The 17,747-nt window shown below is 41.7% G+C and overlaps 1 protein-coding gene across 3 annotated transcripts; it reads left to right on the top strand.

The window, feature by feature from the left end:
• The first annotated feature begins 6 nt into the window (after positions 1-6).
• METTL6 (methyltransferase 6, tRNA N3-cytidine) lies at positions 7-16,714 on the top strand. 3 transcript variants are annotated; one of them, XM_058553423.1, is made up of 6 exons: positions 7-161; positions 875-1,249; positions 2,258-2,392; positions 7,202-7,372; positions 13,920-14,061; positions 15,684-16,714. In XM_058553423.1, the coding sequence occupies exons 2-6, from the start codon at positions 1,025-1,027 to the stop codon at positions 15,863-15,865; spliced, it is 855 nt and encodes a 284-aa protein (XP_058409406.1). In that variant the 5' UTR covers positions 7-161; positions 875-1,024; the 3' UTR covers positions 15,866-16,714. The 3 variants fall into 3 exon arrangements, with proteins under 3 accessions (XP_058409406.1, XP_058409423.1, XP_058409414.1); XM_058553440.1 differs by lacking the exon at positions 13,920-14,061 and having other exon boundaries at positions 8-161; positions 15,684-15,814; XM_058553431.1 differs by lacking the exon at positions 7-161 and having other exon boundaries at positions 170-1,249.
• Positions 16,715-17,747: the final 1,033 nt, after the last annotated feature.

Here is a 17,747-nt window from a genome sequence, read left to right as displayed (position 1 = left end):
AGAATCCAGCCCGAGACTCTCAGGTCGAGGGTCTCAAGGCTGGCTGTCCCGGGTCGGGGGTTTCCCGCGGCGGCCCCCCCGGCTCGGCGTCCGAGGCCGGGGCGGGCTGAGGCTGAGTGCGCCCGGCCCTGCCCTCTGGGTGAAGCTGGGAACTGATGACGGTGAGCCCGGAGCGCGGCGGAGCAGACCAGCGCGGGGCCGAGAGCCGGGACGGCCGGCTCTCCGCAGGCCCCGGCGGCCCGGGCGGCCCAGTCTATCCCCAGTGTCCTAAGACGGTGGATTCTTGGGACTCTACGCCCGCGTCGCTGGGTCTCTTTCTCCCCTTCGCGCCGTGCCGGCGCTGCGAGGGCTCAGTCCCTGGAAAGCGACGCCCCGTCTGGTTCGCGCGAGCCCCCTGTGGGTGCGATCAGGGGCTCCGACCCCCGGGGCTCCGCTCCATCTTCCCAGGAAAAAAGGAGTCTCCCAGCCTTGGGAAACGATGACCCACTTGTGTTTGGCAGGCGACCACCCGCCTCCGGTTCAGGCAGCTGTTGTGGTTGTTAAGCCACCCCTTTCACGAAAATTGATGAGTCTTTTCTCCCCAAGATTTCTCAGTCAACTCTTGGGAGTGTCCTTTTTCTAAACGAAACCGATTTCTTCTAATAGTTGACTCAAGCTGGCTTGAATTAGAGTTTGGTCCCTGATTGTTCTGGCCGCTGCATGTAAACCCTCTGAAAGCAGGGACCGTGTCTGGGCCCTCTTTGTGACCTCTCCTTGTATAGCGGGCAGAGTTTGGTGTAGAGTCAGCATGTAGTGAGTGTTGGGCGAGTTGAACTGTTTGGTGAAAGAACTGGTCTAGAACCACTAACCAGAATCTCGTTCTTTTTCCTGGAAGGACGTGATGCTGCCTGAGGCGTGAACGCAACCTGGGGAACCGAATTCGAGAAAACCCTGCTTGTGTCTGCAGTATCAACTTGGACTCCTCCGGTTGTTCAGGGATGGAGAATCTTCAGCAGCGTTGACTGTATTACTGTCAACGTATGAGATGGCTTCTTCGCAAAAGAAAGGGCTGCAGGCAAGGATCCTCAGTTCTGAAGAAGAGGAGAAACTGAAAAGAGACCAAGCTTTAGTGTCTGATTTTAAACAACAAAAACTGGAAAAAGAGGCTCAGAAGAACTGGGACCTTTTTTACAAAAGAAATAGTACTAATTTCTTCAAAGATAGACACTGGACCACCAGAGAGTTTGAGGAGCTCAGATCATGTAGAGAGGTAAGCCAATATTACGTCTTATTTGCTGTTCTTCATTTAAAATGTGTGTTAGAGAGGTGCTTTATTGCTTTCCTATGGGGAGTGTAAAGTAGAGAATTTATGAAGCCTGTCGAAATGCTTTGTACCTTAGAGAGAAATATACTGTGTGGTCTCAAGTATTGTTAGCGGTTCCTGGGTTGTTAATACATCGGAGACAGAACTTTAGTGGGCATTTTCCATTTCTTTAAAATCTAATCTGAGCCAGCCCTGACAGCATAGTGGTTCAAGTTCGATGCACTCTTTGGCGCCCCAGGTTCCGTTCTCTGGAGCGCAGACCTAACACCACCCATCTGTCAGTAGCCATGCTGACAGATGGATTACTAGAATAGAACTAGAAGGATTTACAACTAGAATATACAACTATGTACTGGGGCTTTGGGGAGGGGAAAACAAAAAAAAAGAGGAAGATTGGCAACAGATGTTAGTTCAGGGCGAATCTTTCCCAGCAAAAAACAAAACTTCTCAAAATCTAATCTGCAAGCTGTAAATAGTAATTCATACTGAGTGACTTCAGTGACAGATTCAGATTCATAACAATAAGATGATGAGGAACACTTTACCATGGCCCTTTTCTAGAACTTTACATGTGTTCTGTAATTTAAGCCTTATAATAGCACTGAAGTAGGCATTGGTATTATCCCCACTTGAGAGGAAATTGAGGCGCAAAGCTGTTTAAGTGATTTGTCCAGCGTTAGGGGTGGTGCGTGGGGAGGAGTTGGGATTTGAGTGAAGGCAGTTTTGCCCCAGAGCCAGTGCTGTTAGCTGTTATGCTGTTTTCTCCATACCACACTGCTGAATGTTGGACAATAGATGAAGTATCAGTATTAACTTTTGGTTGTTAGTTCAGTTGTTTGTTCTCCGCTCCCTGAGGGCAGAGACCTTGTCTCTCATGTTCTTAACCTTTTAGTTTGGTTTGTTTCTTCCTTAGGCAAATGTAGTATACTGAAACTTTGGATTCTCTTTCCTCAGTTTGAAGATCAAAAATTGACTATGCTTGAAGCTGGCTGTGGGGTTGGGAACTGTTTATTCCCACTTTTGGAAGAAGATCCGAATATCTTTGCCTATGCCTGTGATTTTTCTCCAAGAGCAGTTGAATATGTTAAGGTGGGTGCACCATCCATGTTTTCTGTTATGTTTCTATTTTCTTGGATTTGTTTGACCTGCCCTCTTTACCCATTTGCCCAGTTCCAGTCCTCTCCCTGAAGCTAACCAGCTATGATCACCATGAATATAGTTTTCCTGTTTACATACGTATAGTACATATAGAAATACAGCTTTATTCAGGAAAGTGGAAAGAAATACCATAACAACACCCATACACTTATACCCAGATTTAATGATTGCCAGCATTTTGCCACATTTGTTCTACAGACTTGTTTCTTTGCTGAACTATTTTAAATTACAGATGTCAAGATGCTTCACTCCTAAATATGTCTGCATACATCTTCAAAAAAATAAGAACTTTTTCTACATCACCACAATACACTTATCATATCTAACCAAAGTAACTCTAATCCCCTGATGTCATTAATATCCAGTCCAGATTCAGATTTCCCAAAGTAGTCCCAGGTGTCTTTTATAGCTGTATTTAATCAAGGACTACATCTTACACTTCATTGTGTACCTTAAATCTCCTCAGCCTAAAACATTCCTTCCCTACCCCTTGATCTTTCCCCCACTGACTTTGAGTTTTTGGAGAGCAAGCCATCTTCTATAATGAGGTCCCACATTCCAATTTGGTCTGATTGTTTCTTTGTATCATTGTTTAACTTGTTCCTCTATCCTCTGTACTTCCTGAAAAGTAGAAGTTAGATTTAAATCAGTTGAAATATTTTTGGCAAAAATACTTTAATAAATGATGTTGTGTCTTCCATATTACATTCTGTCAGGAGGCAATAATGTCTGGTGATCTTACTGTAAGTGGTGCTAATTTTGATCACTGGGTTAAGGTAATAACTACCTAATTCCTTCCTTGTACAAATATTTCCCTTTTGCCATTAGCAAATATGTGGGGGACACTTTGGCAACGTGCAAATATTTAGTTTTCTATCAACTTTTTGCAGTTTTAACATCCATTAGACTTTTTTTTTTAGTAGTAGTGTCACATTGTACTATAACTTTCTTCACTCTGTATTATATCTCACAGAGTTTTTCCATCTTAGCACATGTAGGTCTACCACATTTTATTTACCTGCTGTGGTGCACCATATAATGGATATACCATACTTTAACAATTACCCTGTTGATACTTGTGTAAATCATTGCTAATTTTTTGCTCTTACAATTAGGGTTAGTGTAATTAGCATCATACACATGCTCCCCAAAACATATGTATACACTTCTGTATGGCGAATAATAGAAGAAGTAGAATTCTTTGGAGAAAGAGCATACACATTTAAATTTTAATAGATAGTCAAGTTTCCTTCCAGAAAGTTATACCAATTTGTAATTTCATCAATTATGTAAAGATACCTCTTTTTCTATGCCCTCAACGTTTTGATACCAGTCTTTTTTATATCTCTCAAACCTATGGACAAAAAATAATGTCTCCATATTTTAATTTGTTTATTCCTTATAACCAGTGATGTTGAAGACTGTAATATGTAAATAAGCATTGGTTTTTCTTCCGCTTGTGAGTTCCTTTATTCCACGTATATTTATCAAGAGCCTAATATGTGCCAGTCACTGTTCTGAGCCCTGGGGTTAAGTAGTGAATAAAACAGACAAAAACTCCCACTCATGTGGAACTTATATTATAGTAGGAATTGTCTGTTCATAACTGTTGTCCATTTTTCTGTCATTTTTTTTCTAATTTTTAGGATATATTCTGCATATTCTGTTATATTTGTTGCAAATGTTTCTTCCAGTTTATTCAGCGTTGTTTTATGGTATTGTTGTATGACAGGATTTGATTATGTCACATTTGTCTATCTATTCCTTTTGAGATGCTGAGGCTTTATGTCTTGTTTAGAAGTTCAATAGTCACCTATTTTTTTTTTTTTATAATTTGGTTATTTTTTTTAATTAATCTGGAAAAGTTTTCGTCATTATTTCTTCAAATATTTCTTCAGCTCTTGTTCTCCTTTCTCCTTCTGGGATTCCAATTATGTGTATGTTATACCATTTGCTATTGTCCCACAGCTCTTGGATGCTGGGTTTTGGTTTCTGTTTTTTAACTTTTTTTTCTCCTTGCATGTTCAGTTTGTATAATTTCTGTTGTCCTACCGTCAAGTTCACTGATCCCATCTCAGACAGTAGGCATTCCTGTTGATGAGCCTGTCAAAAGCATTCTTGGGGGCCGGCCCGGTGGCGCAAGCGGTTAAGTGCGCGCGCTCCGCTGCGGCGGCCCGGGGTTCGCTGGTTCGGATCCCGGGCGCGCACCGACGCACTGCTTGGTAAGCCATGCTGTGGCGGCGTCCCATATAAAGTGGAGGAAGATGGGCACGGATGTTAGCCCAGGGCCGTCTTCCTCAGCAAAAAAAAAGAGGAGGATTGGTGGATGTTAGCTCAGGGCTGATCTCCTCACCAAAAAAAAAAAAAAAAGCATTCTTCATCTCTGTTACTATGTTTTTGGTTTTTAGCATTTCCGGTTGATTCTGTTTGTAGTTTCTCTCTCTCTGCTGAAACCACCTATCTGATCTTGCATGTTGTCTCCCTTTTCTATTAGAGCCTTCAACATATTAATCATAGTCATTTTAAATGACCCTGCTTTTGGTTCGGACATCTGTGTCGTATTTGAGTCTGGTTCTGACTGTTGCCTTTTCTCTTCAGACTCTGTTTTTTCTTGCCTTTGGTATGTCTTGTACTTTTTTGTTGAAAGCCAGATATGTTATATAGGGCTGTGGATATTGAGGTAATAAGGTTGTAATAATCTGGTCAGGAGTTGGGCTGTGTTTGAAGTCTGTTGTTGCTATAGTTACCTGTGAGGTTTGTTGTTGCTGTGGGCACCAGAAGCTTCAAACTCGGTGACTTTGTTTCTGTGTCTCCTCTTGGTTTTCGGCCTTCCCTTTGTGCTGTTCCACATAAAGAGTGTTTGCAGCTCTCTCAGCTGCAATCTGCTATTCTGTTACTAGAGACTTGTGCCTAGGGTGTGGGAGAGGAAAGTGTTCTCTAATGTTCTGATTCTGTTTTTGAACTGCATGGGGGGCTGTGTCTCAGGGGTGTGGCCCTCACAAGTGTTTCTGCCTCTCCAGGAATAGAGCTTTTCTCATCCTCCCTCCCACAGCTGTAGGAGGTATCCACCAGTGTCCTCAGTGGTCTTGAGGCCATTGTCCCCGCAGATTAAGACTAGGTCTGGGCAGAGTAGTTCCCTTCCCCCAGCGGCACTGGTGGAATACCAGTGCCCTAAGGCTGCAGGCCTCAGATGACCTTTACCCTGCCATTAAACCTGTCTTCCCGAAAGGAGATGAGAAAGCCTGGCACGAGAAAGAGGAGCGTCCTCTCTGTGAGAACCTGGTGATGTCCCTGGTGAAAACACCTGCAAACGGGTGGAAACGTCCCTATGGCTTCAGCCCCTGGAAGCTTCATGCTATACGCAGTAACATCCACACGCAGTTTCCAGGAATTTCTCACATTTCTAGTTTTATCTTTCCAGTCTGGAGGCTTCTGCCTCAGGTAAGCACATGCTTGGATCCTGTCTCTCCCTGAAGGCATCTGTTTCTCTCCAGATTTTGGGATGACTGGTTGTTCTTTGATCTCTGTTCTTTGATGGGTTCACAAAAAAGTCATTACCTTGCCGTCTGTCCAGCTTTTTTCTTGCTGTCTTGTTTTTTCTTGTAAGGGTGGGAGCTACAGCTTTCCACCTCTTTACGTCTCTGAGCTGAAACTGGACGTCTTTTCATTCATCTGCATATCCAGTTGTCCTTTCACCTGGATAGCTAGTTGTTCCAACACAATAAATTGAATGAGAAATTCGTTTTTCCTCCCTGATAATTGTCACCTTTATTGTCTACCCTTTTTTATCTAATTGCCATCTTTGTCACCTATCTTTTGTCATATATAATACTAAATTCCTCTATATACGTGGGTCTGTTTTGGGACTCTTTTCTGTCTCAGTGATCTATTTGTGCCCATTCTCAAACCACATTGTTTTAGTACTACATTTTGTAATGTTTTGATGTCTAGTAGTGTACCTCCCTCTTCATTGTTCTTCATTTTAAAAATTGACTTTGCTATTTCTAAAGATTTTCACTTCCAGATAAATTAGATTCACCTTGTTAAGTTTCTAGAAATCTATTAGGATTCGGTTGAGATTGCATTGGATTTATAAGTGGAATTATAGGTAGAATTGACATCTTTTTTATATTGAATCTTCCCATCCTATACCTTTGTATGTCTATTTATTCAAGTCTTTATTTACATTAAAAGAAAGTTAAAATTTTTCTTCATAATACTCTTATACATGTGTTGAAACCTGCCAACCAAAATGTACCAGGAACACACTTGTAGTCAAAGTTAGGTTTATTTAGCTTGCTGCATCAAGGGAAAATATACCCAGAAGAACTGTGGGAGCATCTCAGTAAGGAGAGTTGGAAGGACTTCTCATAGGATTTAGGCTTGTAGTGGATGATTCGAAGGAGAATTAAAGAAGCAGAGGCCAGCTTTGGATTATCATCCCTCTGGAAATATATGCTTCTAAAAGGTTCAATTTTGAATATGTAATAGACTGTGTTCTCCCCTCAGTTAAAAAAGATTTGTTAAAATGAAATCTTGCCCCTTGTAGCAATATTGAATATTACATGCTTTAATGTGCAAATGGTTCGTTACTCTGTTTTATCCAGTAAAAAAGTGATCGTTGATTTCTGTGCAGAAGTACACAAGTGGAAATAGGATCTCCTTTTGATGCTGTATTTTTCTATATGTATCAACGCGGATGTTGTGTTAAAATTCTTTTTCATTTTTTCCACTCTCTAGCAAAATCCTTTATATGACACAGAAAGATGCAAGGTATTCCAGTGTGATCTAACTAAAGATGACCTTCTGGAACATGTGCCCCCAGAGTCTGTGGATGTTGTCATGTTGATATTTGTGCTCTCTGCTGTTCACCCTGATAAGATGCACCTTGTCCTACAAAACATTTACAAGGTTAGTGATTTGGAGCCTGCACTTGAAGGTTGGACATCCTGATCTTTTTATTTACCTTCCCTCTGAGGCTCATGTGCTGTCTAGATTCACAGTTTCCTAGCTCTCACTAGGTAGGCTGTGTAGTCAGTGTGCAGAAAGGGGTTCTCCTGCATGAAACATCCACCCTAAACTCTGATTTGTCTGATGGCCTTTGTGCTCTGCAGAGCTTGGCCAGTCTTGGAGCAAGGATGATTTTGCAGTTACCTGGGATCTGTGGAGTCCTGCTGTACTGTGAGAGGAAGTATGGTTCAGTGGTCAAGAGTCAGAGTGCCTAGAGTCAAACCTGGCTTCCCCGCTTAGGCAAGTTCCTCTCCCTCTCTGAGCCTCAGTTTCCTGACCTGTGCATTGTTGAGATAGTAGTTCCTAGTAGACCTTAGGATTTAGGGGAGATTGTATGAGATATGTATAAAGTGCCTAGCACAATGCCTAGAACATGATAAGTGCTCTTTAAAAGTCAGCCATTGTTGTTGTTACTACCATCATTGTTATTAGAATGGGGAGAATCCAAACTGCTATGGCCACTGGGAGGCTGCTGTAACACTCAGGAAGTAAAGCTTCCTGAGTGACGCAGGACAAACCACCTCATCTTTCATCCCAGAGCCTGTTTTCCTTGTCTGTAAAATGGGTGCATCTCTCACAGAGTTATTCTGACATGCGGATGAGATCATGTTTGAGAGTGCTTTGTAAACTGCGGTATAAGATCTCTCGCATATGCAAACAGTTGGTAACAGGGTTGATTAATTTAAAAATAACCTAAATCAAGAAATCATAAAATGTGGTACATTCTTACCTAAAACATTTTATTATAGCTTAAAATATATTAATATTCATTCATCACTCTTTTGCTATAGGGCCAAGGCCCTTTCTTTGAGAATGGGGCCATTTATCATCTTTCTTACATGAAGCACACACATAATAGAGTTTTTGGTTTCTTTAAAAGTGGAGCAAGAACTTAAAAACAGTTGGCAAGTAATCTGAGGGCAGATTCTTTTATATTTTTACCCAGACTGTCACAGTCAGTTCTCCCACACCTAGTTAAATAGCAGTTTGTCCAGTACTTCTTTATCAAGTCTTGCCAAAGTATTCACTTACTTTTCATAGAAAATAAAAATGCTTTCTATTCACATTGGTATTGCATTATTTATATACCCTCAAGTGTATAGTTATAAATCTAAGTATAACTAGCATAAGCAAGTTTGGGAACAAACACCAGTGGCTGATGGTAGGCATGCAGCCCACCTGGGGGGCACTAACCACAAGGATGCGTGCTCCAGACGGCCTGTAAGCCTCACCTGTTGGGTGAGTCGTGGGCTACAGTGAGTCTGCTTTACAAAGGGAGGAGAGCTTTCAGCAAGTTGAAAAAATAAATGTTAGGTAAGAGAGCTTCTCTGTATTTAGAACTATACGTTAAAATTTAACCCTGGTTTAATTGTTTTGAAAGAGTCACGAGGTAGTAATTTCAAGACACTGGAAACCTGTTAGGGAATAATTATTCTCAGTTAAAACAATGTTTTTTTTAAATCAGATATTGCCATACTGGTTTTAGCCCTCTGCCTGTGAGGTTTTGTAAGGTTTCTTCTCCTTACCTCCCCTTTCCCTGATACCGTATTTTAGTATCTGAGGAGATGAGAACCCAGCATATACCCACAAATGGGCCTGGAACTGAAGCTGGGTAAAGAGGGAAGAGAGGACATCAAGGAAAAGATGGTAGGATCACCTGATTTGAAGGTCCAGGTAAAGGTGAAGCATTATTAAGTAGGGAAACTAGAAAGAGAGCTGAAAAGATGGTAGGGGTGGTCAGAGAGTGACTTGTCTGACATTGAGAGTATGGAGGGGTTATACTTTTTAGTGTTGACAAGGTGTTAGGACATTACCATGGGAGTGAGTGGTTAAAGTAGGGTGGAGGACAAAATCTTTAGAAGAGAGAAGCTCAAATCAGTAAAAGGCCAAGCATATTTGGAAAGATAATCCACATGTATATTGAAATTGACCAGAATTAAGAATGGAGTAGTATTGAGAATAAGAGAGTAGGTTAGAAGATACATTCATCATGAAATGGAGGGAAATGACCCTGGGACTGATAGATGACAGTAACAATAAGGGGTAGTGGGTGATATAATGTGATGACAAGAGATTTAGAGCTATGGGGGTTAGGGCAGAGAAAGGAGAATGCACAGAAAGGAGCGGTGAGAAGCAAAGAGGACACCAGCCCTGTCTCCAAGCCCAGTGGTGCAAGGGCGAGGGGAGAAAACACAGCCATGACTTGAAAGGTTGCAGGGAAAACAGTGTCCTCAGGGGACAGTCACGTTTCTGTTAGCACAAGAATGTGAAGGGAACATTCAGAAGAGGTTGTGGATCCAGTGATTTCACTATGAAGAGTTTCAGGAATTAGGGAGGAATAGGACATGAGACAGAATAAGGGCTATCTGGAGCTTTATGGGGATGCGCGTGCCCACTATCAATGCTTCTATTCAGCATTATTCTGGAGGTCCTAGTCAGCTCAAAAAGACAAGCAAAATAAAAGATTTAAGGATAAAAAAGAAACAAAACTCATTATTTGCAGGTAATATTATTACCTAATTAGAAAATATTATTACCTAATTATTACCTAATTAGAAAATATTGAAAGAATTGCAAAAGTATAAGATGAATGTAAATGCCACAGAACTGTATACTTAAAAAAGAGTAGCAAGTGATATGCAATGTTACTTTTCCACTTGATGTTATATATTTTATTTTTTTGTTTGATTGTTTTTGAGTTTTTTGGTGGCTTTTTTTTTTTGAGGAAATTTACAAGCTGATTCTAAATTTACATGAAAGAAGAAAGGGTCAAAACACCCCTGAAGAAGAAGGAGAGGGGGAGATTTATACCCAACCAGATATAAAGCCTTGTTGCAGCTACAATAATTGAGACAAAACGGTATTGGCAAAGGAACAGACAAATTGACAAATAGAATTTGATAGAGAGCTTTAAAATAGATCCATGCATACATGGAAATTTGATATATGATAGAGGTGACATTGAAGATCACTGGGAAAAGGACGACTGCTCAATAAATGATGCTGGGACCAGTGGTGGTCCACGTGGGAAAAAATGAAATTGTATTCCTACTTCACATCCTGTACAAAAATCATTCTCAGGTGAATTAAAGACTTAAATGGAAAAGACAAAAGTTTAAGCCTTTCAGAAGAAAATCTTTGTGACCTCAGAGTGGGGAAAATTTTCTCAAAGAAGACGCAAAGCATTCTAAGCGTAAAGATGATTATAATAAAATTAGAAGTTTATTTTCTTCAAAAGACAATATAATACAAAGGAATAAAAAAGACAAGTTGAGAAAAGTGATTTAAAATCTATACACCTGACGAAAGATTAGTATCCAGAACATATAAGGAATTCCTGGGTATCAATAAGAAAGACAAACAAGTTAATAGAAAAATGGACAGACAGAAATAGTCATTTTATAGAAGAGAACACACAAATGGTGATTTAACATATAAAAAAGATAACCTCAATAATGCAGGAGATGTAAAATGAAACATAATGAGACATCATTAGATAAACAAAATTAAGAAGTCTGACAAAGCCAAGTATTGATGAGGATATGCCTATTTTTTATTTAATGGAAACATACAACATGTTATCTATATTTTAGTAGGTATGAAATGTTATATTAAAAAAAAAAAAGTGGGCGAGCCCTGTGGCATAGTGGTTAAGTTCGGCACGCTCTGCTTCAGCAGTCAGGGTTCTCGGGTTCAGGTCGCAGGCGTGGACCAACACCACTCATCAGCCATGCTGTGGCAGCGACCCACATACAAAATAGAGGAAGATTGGCACAGATGTTAGCTCGGGGCTAATCTTCCTCAAGCGAAAAAAGGGGAAGATGGGCAACAGATGTTAGCTCAGGGTGAATCTTACTCAGCAAAAAAAAAGAAAAAATTTGACTTGAGCTGTCCCAGTCCATACCTGGCCCCTGTTGTAACCTTTCTTTAGTAACCAATTCCGTTTCAGTAGTCCTCCTGTTTTTACCCTTTACTGTTTTTAATAGATTTCTATTAAAGCTTTTTTCAGCTGATCTGGAATGAGTTTATAGCAGCAGTGTGATTACCTTCTCTCTGCCATCATACATAGTGACTAGTTCATTAATCTGAAATCATGTGCTTCAACAGGAAATTACCAGAAAGAGAAGCAATCTCTCAGCCTCTGACAGTGAGACATTCTTTGGGCAGCTCTGAAGCCTTGCATGAGCAAGTACAGTAATAAGCTGTTGTAAGGTAGATCTAATTACTCCAGGATGTTAACACCAGAGAAGTTGAAAAACCACATAATTTTAAACTGAAAGAGAACCTTAAAGTTGAATTCCCTCATTTTTGAAGTAGAATGGTGAAGTAAAAAAAGACCAAATTTGTCATCGGAAGACCTGGATTTTGGTCTACCCTGAAACCTCAGGCAAGTCACTTTTGCTCTGAGCCTTATTTACTGAAAAGGTGTGTAATAGACCTGACCTACTCGCTTCTTGGTGTTAATTGGGAGAATGACAGAACATAACATTGAGGAGTGCTTCCTTCACTACACAGTGCCGTGATCAAAGGAGGCATTAGTATCATAATTACTATTTTACAGACGAGGAAACACATTCAGAGGGATGAAATCACTTGCTCTCAACCAGTTAGTGGAAGAACTGGGATATGAATCAAGATTGCCAAATTCCTGAGTGAGCGTTCTTTCCACTGTTCCATGGAGCCTTTTCTTCCTTCTGAAATGAAGAATAAGTCTTTCTCATATGAACTAAAGTTTTCAGAATTTTCCCTTCTCAGTTATTCACATTTTAAAACTCAGTATTTCTGACGAAGATAAGAATGTTTTTGGGGTGGCCTGGTGGTGCAAGCGGTTAAGTGTGCACGCTCCGCTGCGGCGGCCCGGGGTCCGCCGGTTCGGATCCCGGGCGCGTACGGACGCACTGCTTGTCAAGCCATGCTGTGGTGGCGTCCCATATAAAATGGAGGAAGATGGGCACGCATGTTAGCCCAGGGCCAGTCTTCCTCATCAAAAAGAGGAGGATTGGCAGATGTTAGCTCAGGGCCGATCTTCCTCACAAAAAAAAAAAAGAAGAATATTTTTTATCCAGGAGACTCTTTACTGGCAATATTTATAAAGCATGCTAGTGTTGATAAGAATTTACTAAATGAGAAAATCTGCTAGCACTCTTGAATGTATTATGGACAGTCTTTCGTATTCTATTCAAGAAGAGGAAATATATCAAAATACATCAAAAATCTGTTATAATACATAGTATATGTCATATGTCTCAAAAATCATCTTGTTGATGTGATAGGTCAGAATAAGATTTAATAAAATTAGTGCCTCCTTTGCAGTCCATTCAAAGTCCACTTATTTGGTAGTATTACACAGTTTGAAAGAATTTTCACATAAAAAGCAAGTGTCAGTGTGCACTACTTTCTTTTCATTCTGAAAAGCATATGGCTGTTGGCTTTGTAAGATGGGGGCAGTTATACCCACACCTTGCTGGTCTTACCTTCCAAGTTTTGAGACGTCTGCTCTGTGACCCCTGTCTCTGAAAGGCTTTAGTGAGGCCTTCCCACCTGAGCCTGATGCTGATCCCCTTCCCTACACTTCTGCGCGGGCCTGAGGGTCCATCCGCTCGTCCTGTCAAGGACTGCAGCACAGTGTGGGAAGAATACTCGGTTACCCCTCCCCTCGTAGCCTCTTGCACCTTGTCCAAAGTGTGAATGGAATTGCAGTGACCGCCCCCCCCCCAAGGACTAACAATTCCTCTGATTCTACAGTTAGGATCCCTTTTGACCCAAGTGTGAGTCCTGGCTCACCCACTTAGTAGCTGATGTGTGATTGTGAGCAAATCACTCACCTCTCCTAGTGTCAGTTTCCTCATCTCACATGAGGATACGGTCACGCTCCTTCCTTACTCCCAGAACTGGATGAAGATCCAATGAGAAAATGTCTGGTAAGCTGTAGAGTGCTAGGCATATATCAGTTGTTAGCGTGGTGGGCAAGGTGTACGTAATTGTAGCACAGTGAAACCAGAGCTGAGGCTCAGAGTGAGGAAAGCCAGCCGGAATCAGGAAAAACCCAAGATGACATCGTAGTTTTTTAAAGATACAGTCTGACTACAGGGTCATGTACTAGGAGATGGCTAATAAAATGTTGGGAGAATGTGCTTTCATGAGGATAAGACTGTTTCATTTAATGTCTTTAACATTTTAATTGTATGACACTGGACCTTCCAGAGTGCTCTTATAAGTGCTCAAGAAGTATCCCTCCAACATATGGGGCCCTGCCAAGTCTGACTGACTATCCCTTTGATTAGCAAGCCCTTTTTCCTTTGTATTGTGTGTATTTCAGTCTGGCCCCTTTCATAATTATCACAAATATAAGTTATTTTAATCCCTAAATTAATCAGATTTGATTTTATGGTAAGCTTTATTTGACTGGGTTCCCCAGAGTTATGTGCAGCCTGCTTTTGTTTTGTAGGTGTTAAAACCAGGCAGAAGTGTCTTGTTTCGTGACTATGGGCTGTATGATCATGCCATGCTTAGGTTTAAAGCCGGCAGCAAACTTGGAGAAAACTTTTATGTTAGACAAGACGGAACCAGATCGTATTTTTTTACTGATGGTAAGATTAATGGAATCTAGTCTTTGTTTCTGTTTACTTGATTGCATTATCATTGTAATGCTGGTTGGAGGTGAAGGGGCGCTGTCTTAGCTCACATGCACAAGACCCCGGAACAGGCTCCCCGAGGCACACCACTTATCCAGCACTTGGGACGACACAGACACAGCCCCTGGCCATGGTGAGCTCACAAGCCTCCTCTGGTAACAGTGTCTACTTAGTGAGCCTGGTTAATGGACAGGCTCTGACATGCCACGTGGCTGCCCTACTAGGAACTATGCTGGAAGAGAGAGAGGGCAACTCGGAGTCTTCACTTTGTTCAGTCAAAACTAAAGCAAATTAGACAGTAGAATGCTTGAGATTCCTTTCCCAGGTCACAAAGGCAAGAAACTTTTTCTTTACTTCTAAACTTCTATAAAAGTAATTGTATCTGTTTTTAAATACACCAATTTGCTATAGAGGGGTCTTTAAAAAGTCATTTTTGGTAAGAAAAACATCCAAACACTGAACATTATTTCAGTCTTAGGTATTTTGAATGTTAGTTTTAACCCTACCTAATAGTCTGGACAGTAAGATAATTACTTTCTTAAGCTCTGTTTTGTTTTTTTGTTTTTTCTTTTTTTGAGTAAGATTAGCCCTGAGCTAACATCTGTTGCCAATCCTCCTCTTTTTTGCTGAGGAAGATTGGCCCTGGGCTAACATCCATGCCCGTCTTCCTCTACTTTATATGTGGGATGCCTGCCACAGCGTGGCTTGATAAGCAGTGCATAGGTCTGCGCCCAGGATCCGAACCTGCGAACTCCGGGCTGCTGAAGCTGAGTGCACGAACTTAACCACTGTGCCACTGGGCAAGCCCCCTTAAGTTCTGTTTTTTTTACAAACATTTGTATTTCTTGAAATAGTCTTTTGGATTCTAAAATGAAACTAAAAATGTGTGATTACCATTAAAATTGCAAAATCGTGAAAGTGTCAGGTGAAAATTAAAAATTTGTTTTAATGTTTCTCATTCATGTACTCTGATTAAACCAATTGTAGATAATTGATAAGATGCACTAATATCTGCAAAGTACTTTGGAGCACATTCCTTGGAGTAACGCTCTTAGTAAGAGTCTGTATTTTTGCTACATAACCATTTATTCTGTTTGTTTCATTTAACATGCAGTGATGTATTATTTGGGTTAAATTTTCCTTAGGGCATACCACCATCAGGTGATTTTTTTCCTCCCACTCTGGTCACAGATTTTCCTCCTTCATGTTAAGATACACGAGGCCCTTGGTGTAAACAAGTTGAACCATGCAGACTCTGCGGGAATATAGCCAGTTTGGAATTTTGTTTCTTTTTACTCAGACTTTTGTATTTGGGGCCTCATGACAGGGCAAGGCGGGCATACTCCAAATGTCTTGAAACTTTTCTGATTAAGTTGTTTAGTTGGGGGTTTCTATTTGGGTGTAAGACTATGAGAAGTAGGAGTATGTTACTTTCCAAAACAAAACCTTCTTTACATTTTAGCACTGAAGTTTTCATTACATTAAAAAAAAATCTGTCTCAGACCCTCTCCTTCCCACTGCAAAGCAGATGTCATGGTGTCCAGACCGTGAGCACTGTTGATCTGCTTGTCTTGTAGAATTCCTGGCTCAGCTCTTTGTGGACTCAGGTTATGAAGAAGTGGTGAGCGAGTATGTGTTCCGTGAGACGGTGAATAAAAAAGAAGGCCTGTGTGTGCCGAGAGTTTTCCTTCAGAGCAAATTCCGAAAGTCTCCAAAGAACCCACTTCCTGTGACCGTGGGCCTAGGTCACGAGTCCTGACCTTTCCCAGGTTGACGTTTGTGCCACTCCTTGAAGAAGAAAGCTTAAAGTCACTCTTTATATATTTTTATATTTTAGCTTTTTAAAATGAATATATATAATTTTTGTATTAAAAAGTAGCGTGTGTGTGTGTGTTATAGAAATGCAAATTGCAAGGCCTGAAAAGTAAAGAAAATTTTATGGTATATCGTAATTTAGCCATGTTGTCCAACTGGAAAATTCCATGAAGGAAAGCTTAGGGACTCTGTAGCACTTAAGGAGATCCTTGTCATTACGGCGAGTCTCTAAGTGTGTCTCCAGACAGCATGTCAGACAATTCTTAGAAAAATGAGGCCAAATAGACTAAAATAACACATCTATATGTATTTTTAGCCTGAAGGGTTGTTCTCCTCTTTTTCCAGTGGCTCGTTTTTGCCCGTTTTTCTCCACTTCAGTTCATTTATGTACCCTTTCAAGACCAGTGTTCCACAAATACCACTTTAGCTTTGTCTCAAGAACCCACCGTGGCTCCCTGCCTAATTCTTGAGACCCTCTATAATTGGGCTGGTCCCTGGCCACACTGCCCTAGGGAGTGGGGGCAGGCCACCACCTATCCTCCCCATCTGCCCAATGCAGTTTCTCCAGGAATACAGCGGATGGACTGTCCCAACTCTCTACTGGGAAATGAGGAAGCAGTGGCTGGGAGGTAAATGACTGGCATGGCCAAAATTATGTAGCTAGTGTGGAGGTGGAATATGGGAAAGTCTTTCGATTGGTCTCCTGACCCGTTTCACAGGCATTCCATATAATGACTTGACTTGATGAAACAAAATCAGAGTTCTTTTGGCCTGTTAGCAAAAGTTGATCCCATAAGCCTTTGTATGTCCCTTTTTGCAGGAAGCTGTCTGTGAGAACATTTGTCTGGAGCACATTGACTATGGACCATACATGTAGCAAGCTAGGGCCGGCCCTTCAACCCCACCCACATCTGAAGAGGAAGAGTCCCAGTGGGGAGGGGGTGGGATAATAGTCATAGCTGTTCTGTAGAGTTAGAATAAATTCTCCTGGCTCCTGGAGAGAAGAGGGCAGGCAGTGGGGCTCAGACAGCGTGCTTGCTGGGTGTCCTAACTGCCGTCTGTCCTCAACTTCTTGGGAGGGGCCTGTGGGGTGGGGGAAGCAAGAGGAAGCCCTAGCTCTTGCTGGTCTTTTGCTTTATATATTCTGTCCCCTTTTGAAGGCTGAAGGATGGTTATGCTAGGTGAGAGCAAACCTGATGAGGCGTAGTATACAGTTTGTCCTTTGCAGTGTTTTTTTCCTTTGAAATCAACTTGTATAAGAAGATGGACCTATAGGGAGGCTCACGGGCCTTATAGAGCAAGGGTCAAGCCCTGCCCCAGAGCAGTGTGTTAGGGGAGAGCCAGGACCAGCCCCAGGCTCCCCACTTGCAGTCTAGAGCTCTTTCCTCTAAGTCCCCGCCACCAAATGAATCCCACACCCAGCTTCAGCCCCAGCACACTGCCTGATGCCCTCTGTAGAAGTCCTTTTACCTGTTTCCTCCATTAGGTCTGACCAGTGTCACTTGGATTTTAGTGGCTGAGCTGGATAAAAACAGGATATTTACAGTAGAAAGTGGGGAGCAATGTGGTGTAGAAGGCTAAGCATGGGCGTTTGTTATCAGAAATCATTTGGAATTGTGACCTCATCACTTACCCTGTGTGAACCCCAGATTCCTCATTCATAAAGGAGGGATAACTGTCCTGAAAAGTGCACCTCCTGGAGGGCGCTGATCCAGGGCAGCCCACGTGCCCGAGAGACAGGAGTGGACTCGAAAGAAGGCCGAACAGGCTGACGAGGACCCTCACCCTTGGCCAGTAGTTGGCTGAGAGGACACCTGTCAGTTAGG

Source organism: Diceros bicornis, chromosome 2, assembly GCF_020826845.1.
Source record: "Diceros bicornis minor isolate mBicDic1 chromosome 2, mDicBic1.mat.cur, whole genome shotgun sequence".
Taxonomy (NCBI): domain Eukaryota; kingdom Metazoa; phylum Chordata; class Mammalia; order Perissodactyla; family Rhinocerotidae; genus Diceros; species Diceros bicornis.
Note: the sequence above shows the minus strand (reverse complement) of the source record. Positions and strands in the feature narration are given on the sequence as shown.

Bases quoted from the DNA above. Each gene is read 5' to 3' on its own strand.
- METTL6 (XM_058553423.1), top strand. From the start codon at position 1,025: ATGGCTTCTTCGCAAAAGAAAGGGCTGCAGGCAAGGATCCTCAGTTCT. The intron at 2,393-7,201 runs GTGGGTGCACCA...TCCACTCTCTAG, and splicing joins GAGCAGTTGAATATGTTAAG to CAAAATCCTTTATATGACAC. The intron at 14,062-15,683 runs GTAAGATTAATG...CTTGTCTTGTAG, and splicing joins ATCGTATTTTTTTACTGATG to AATTCCTGGCTCAGCTCTTT.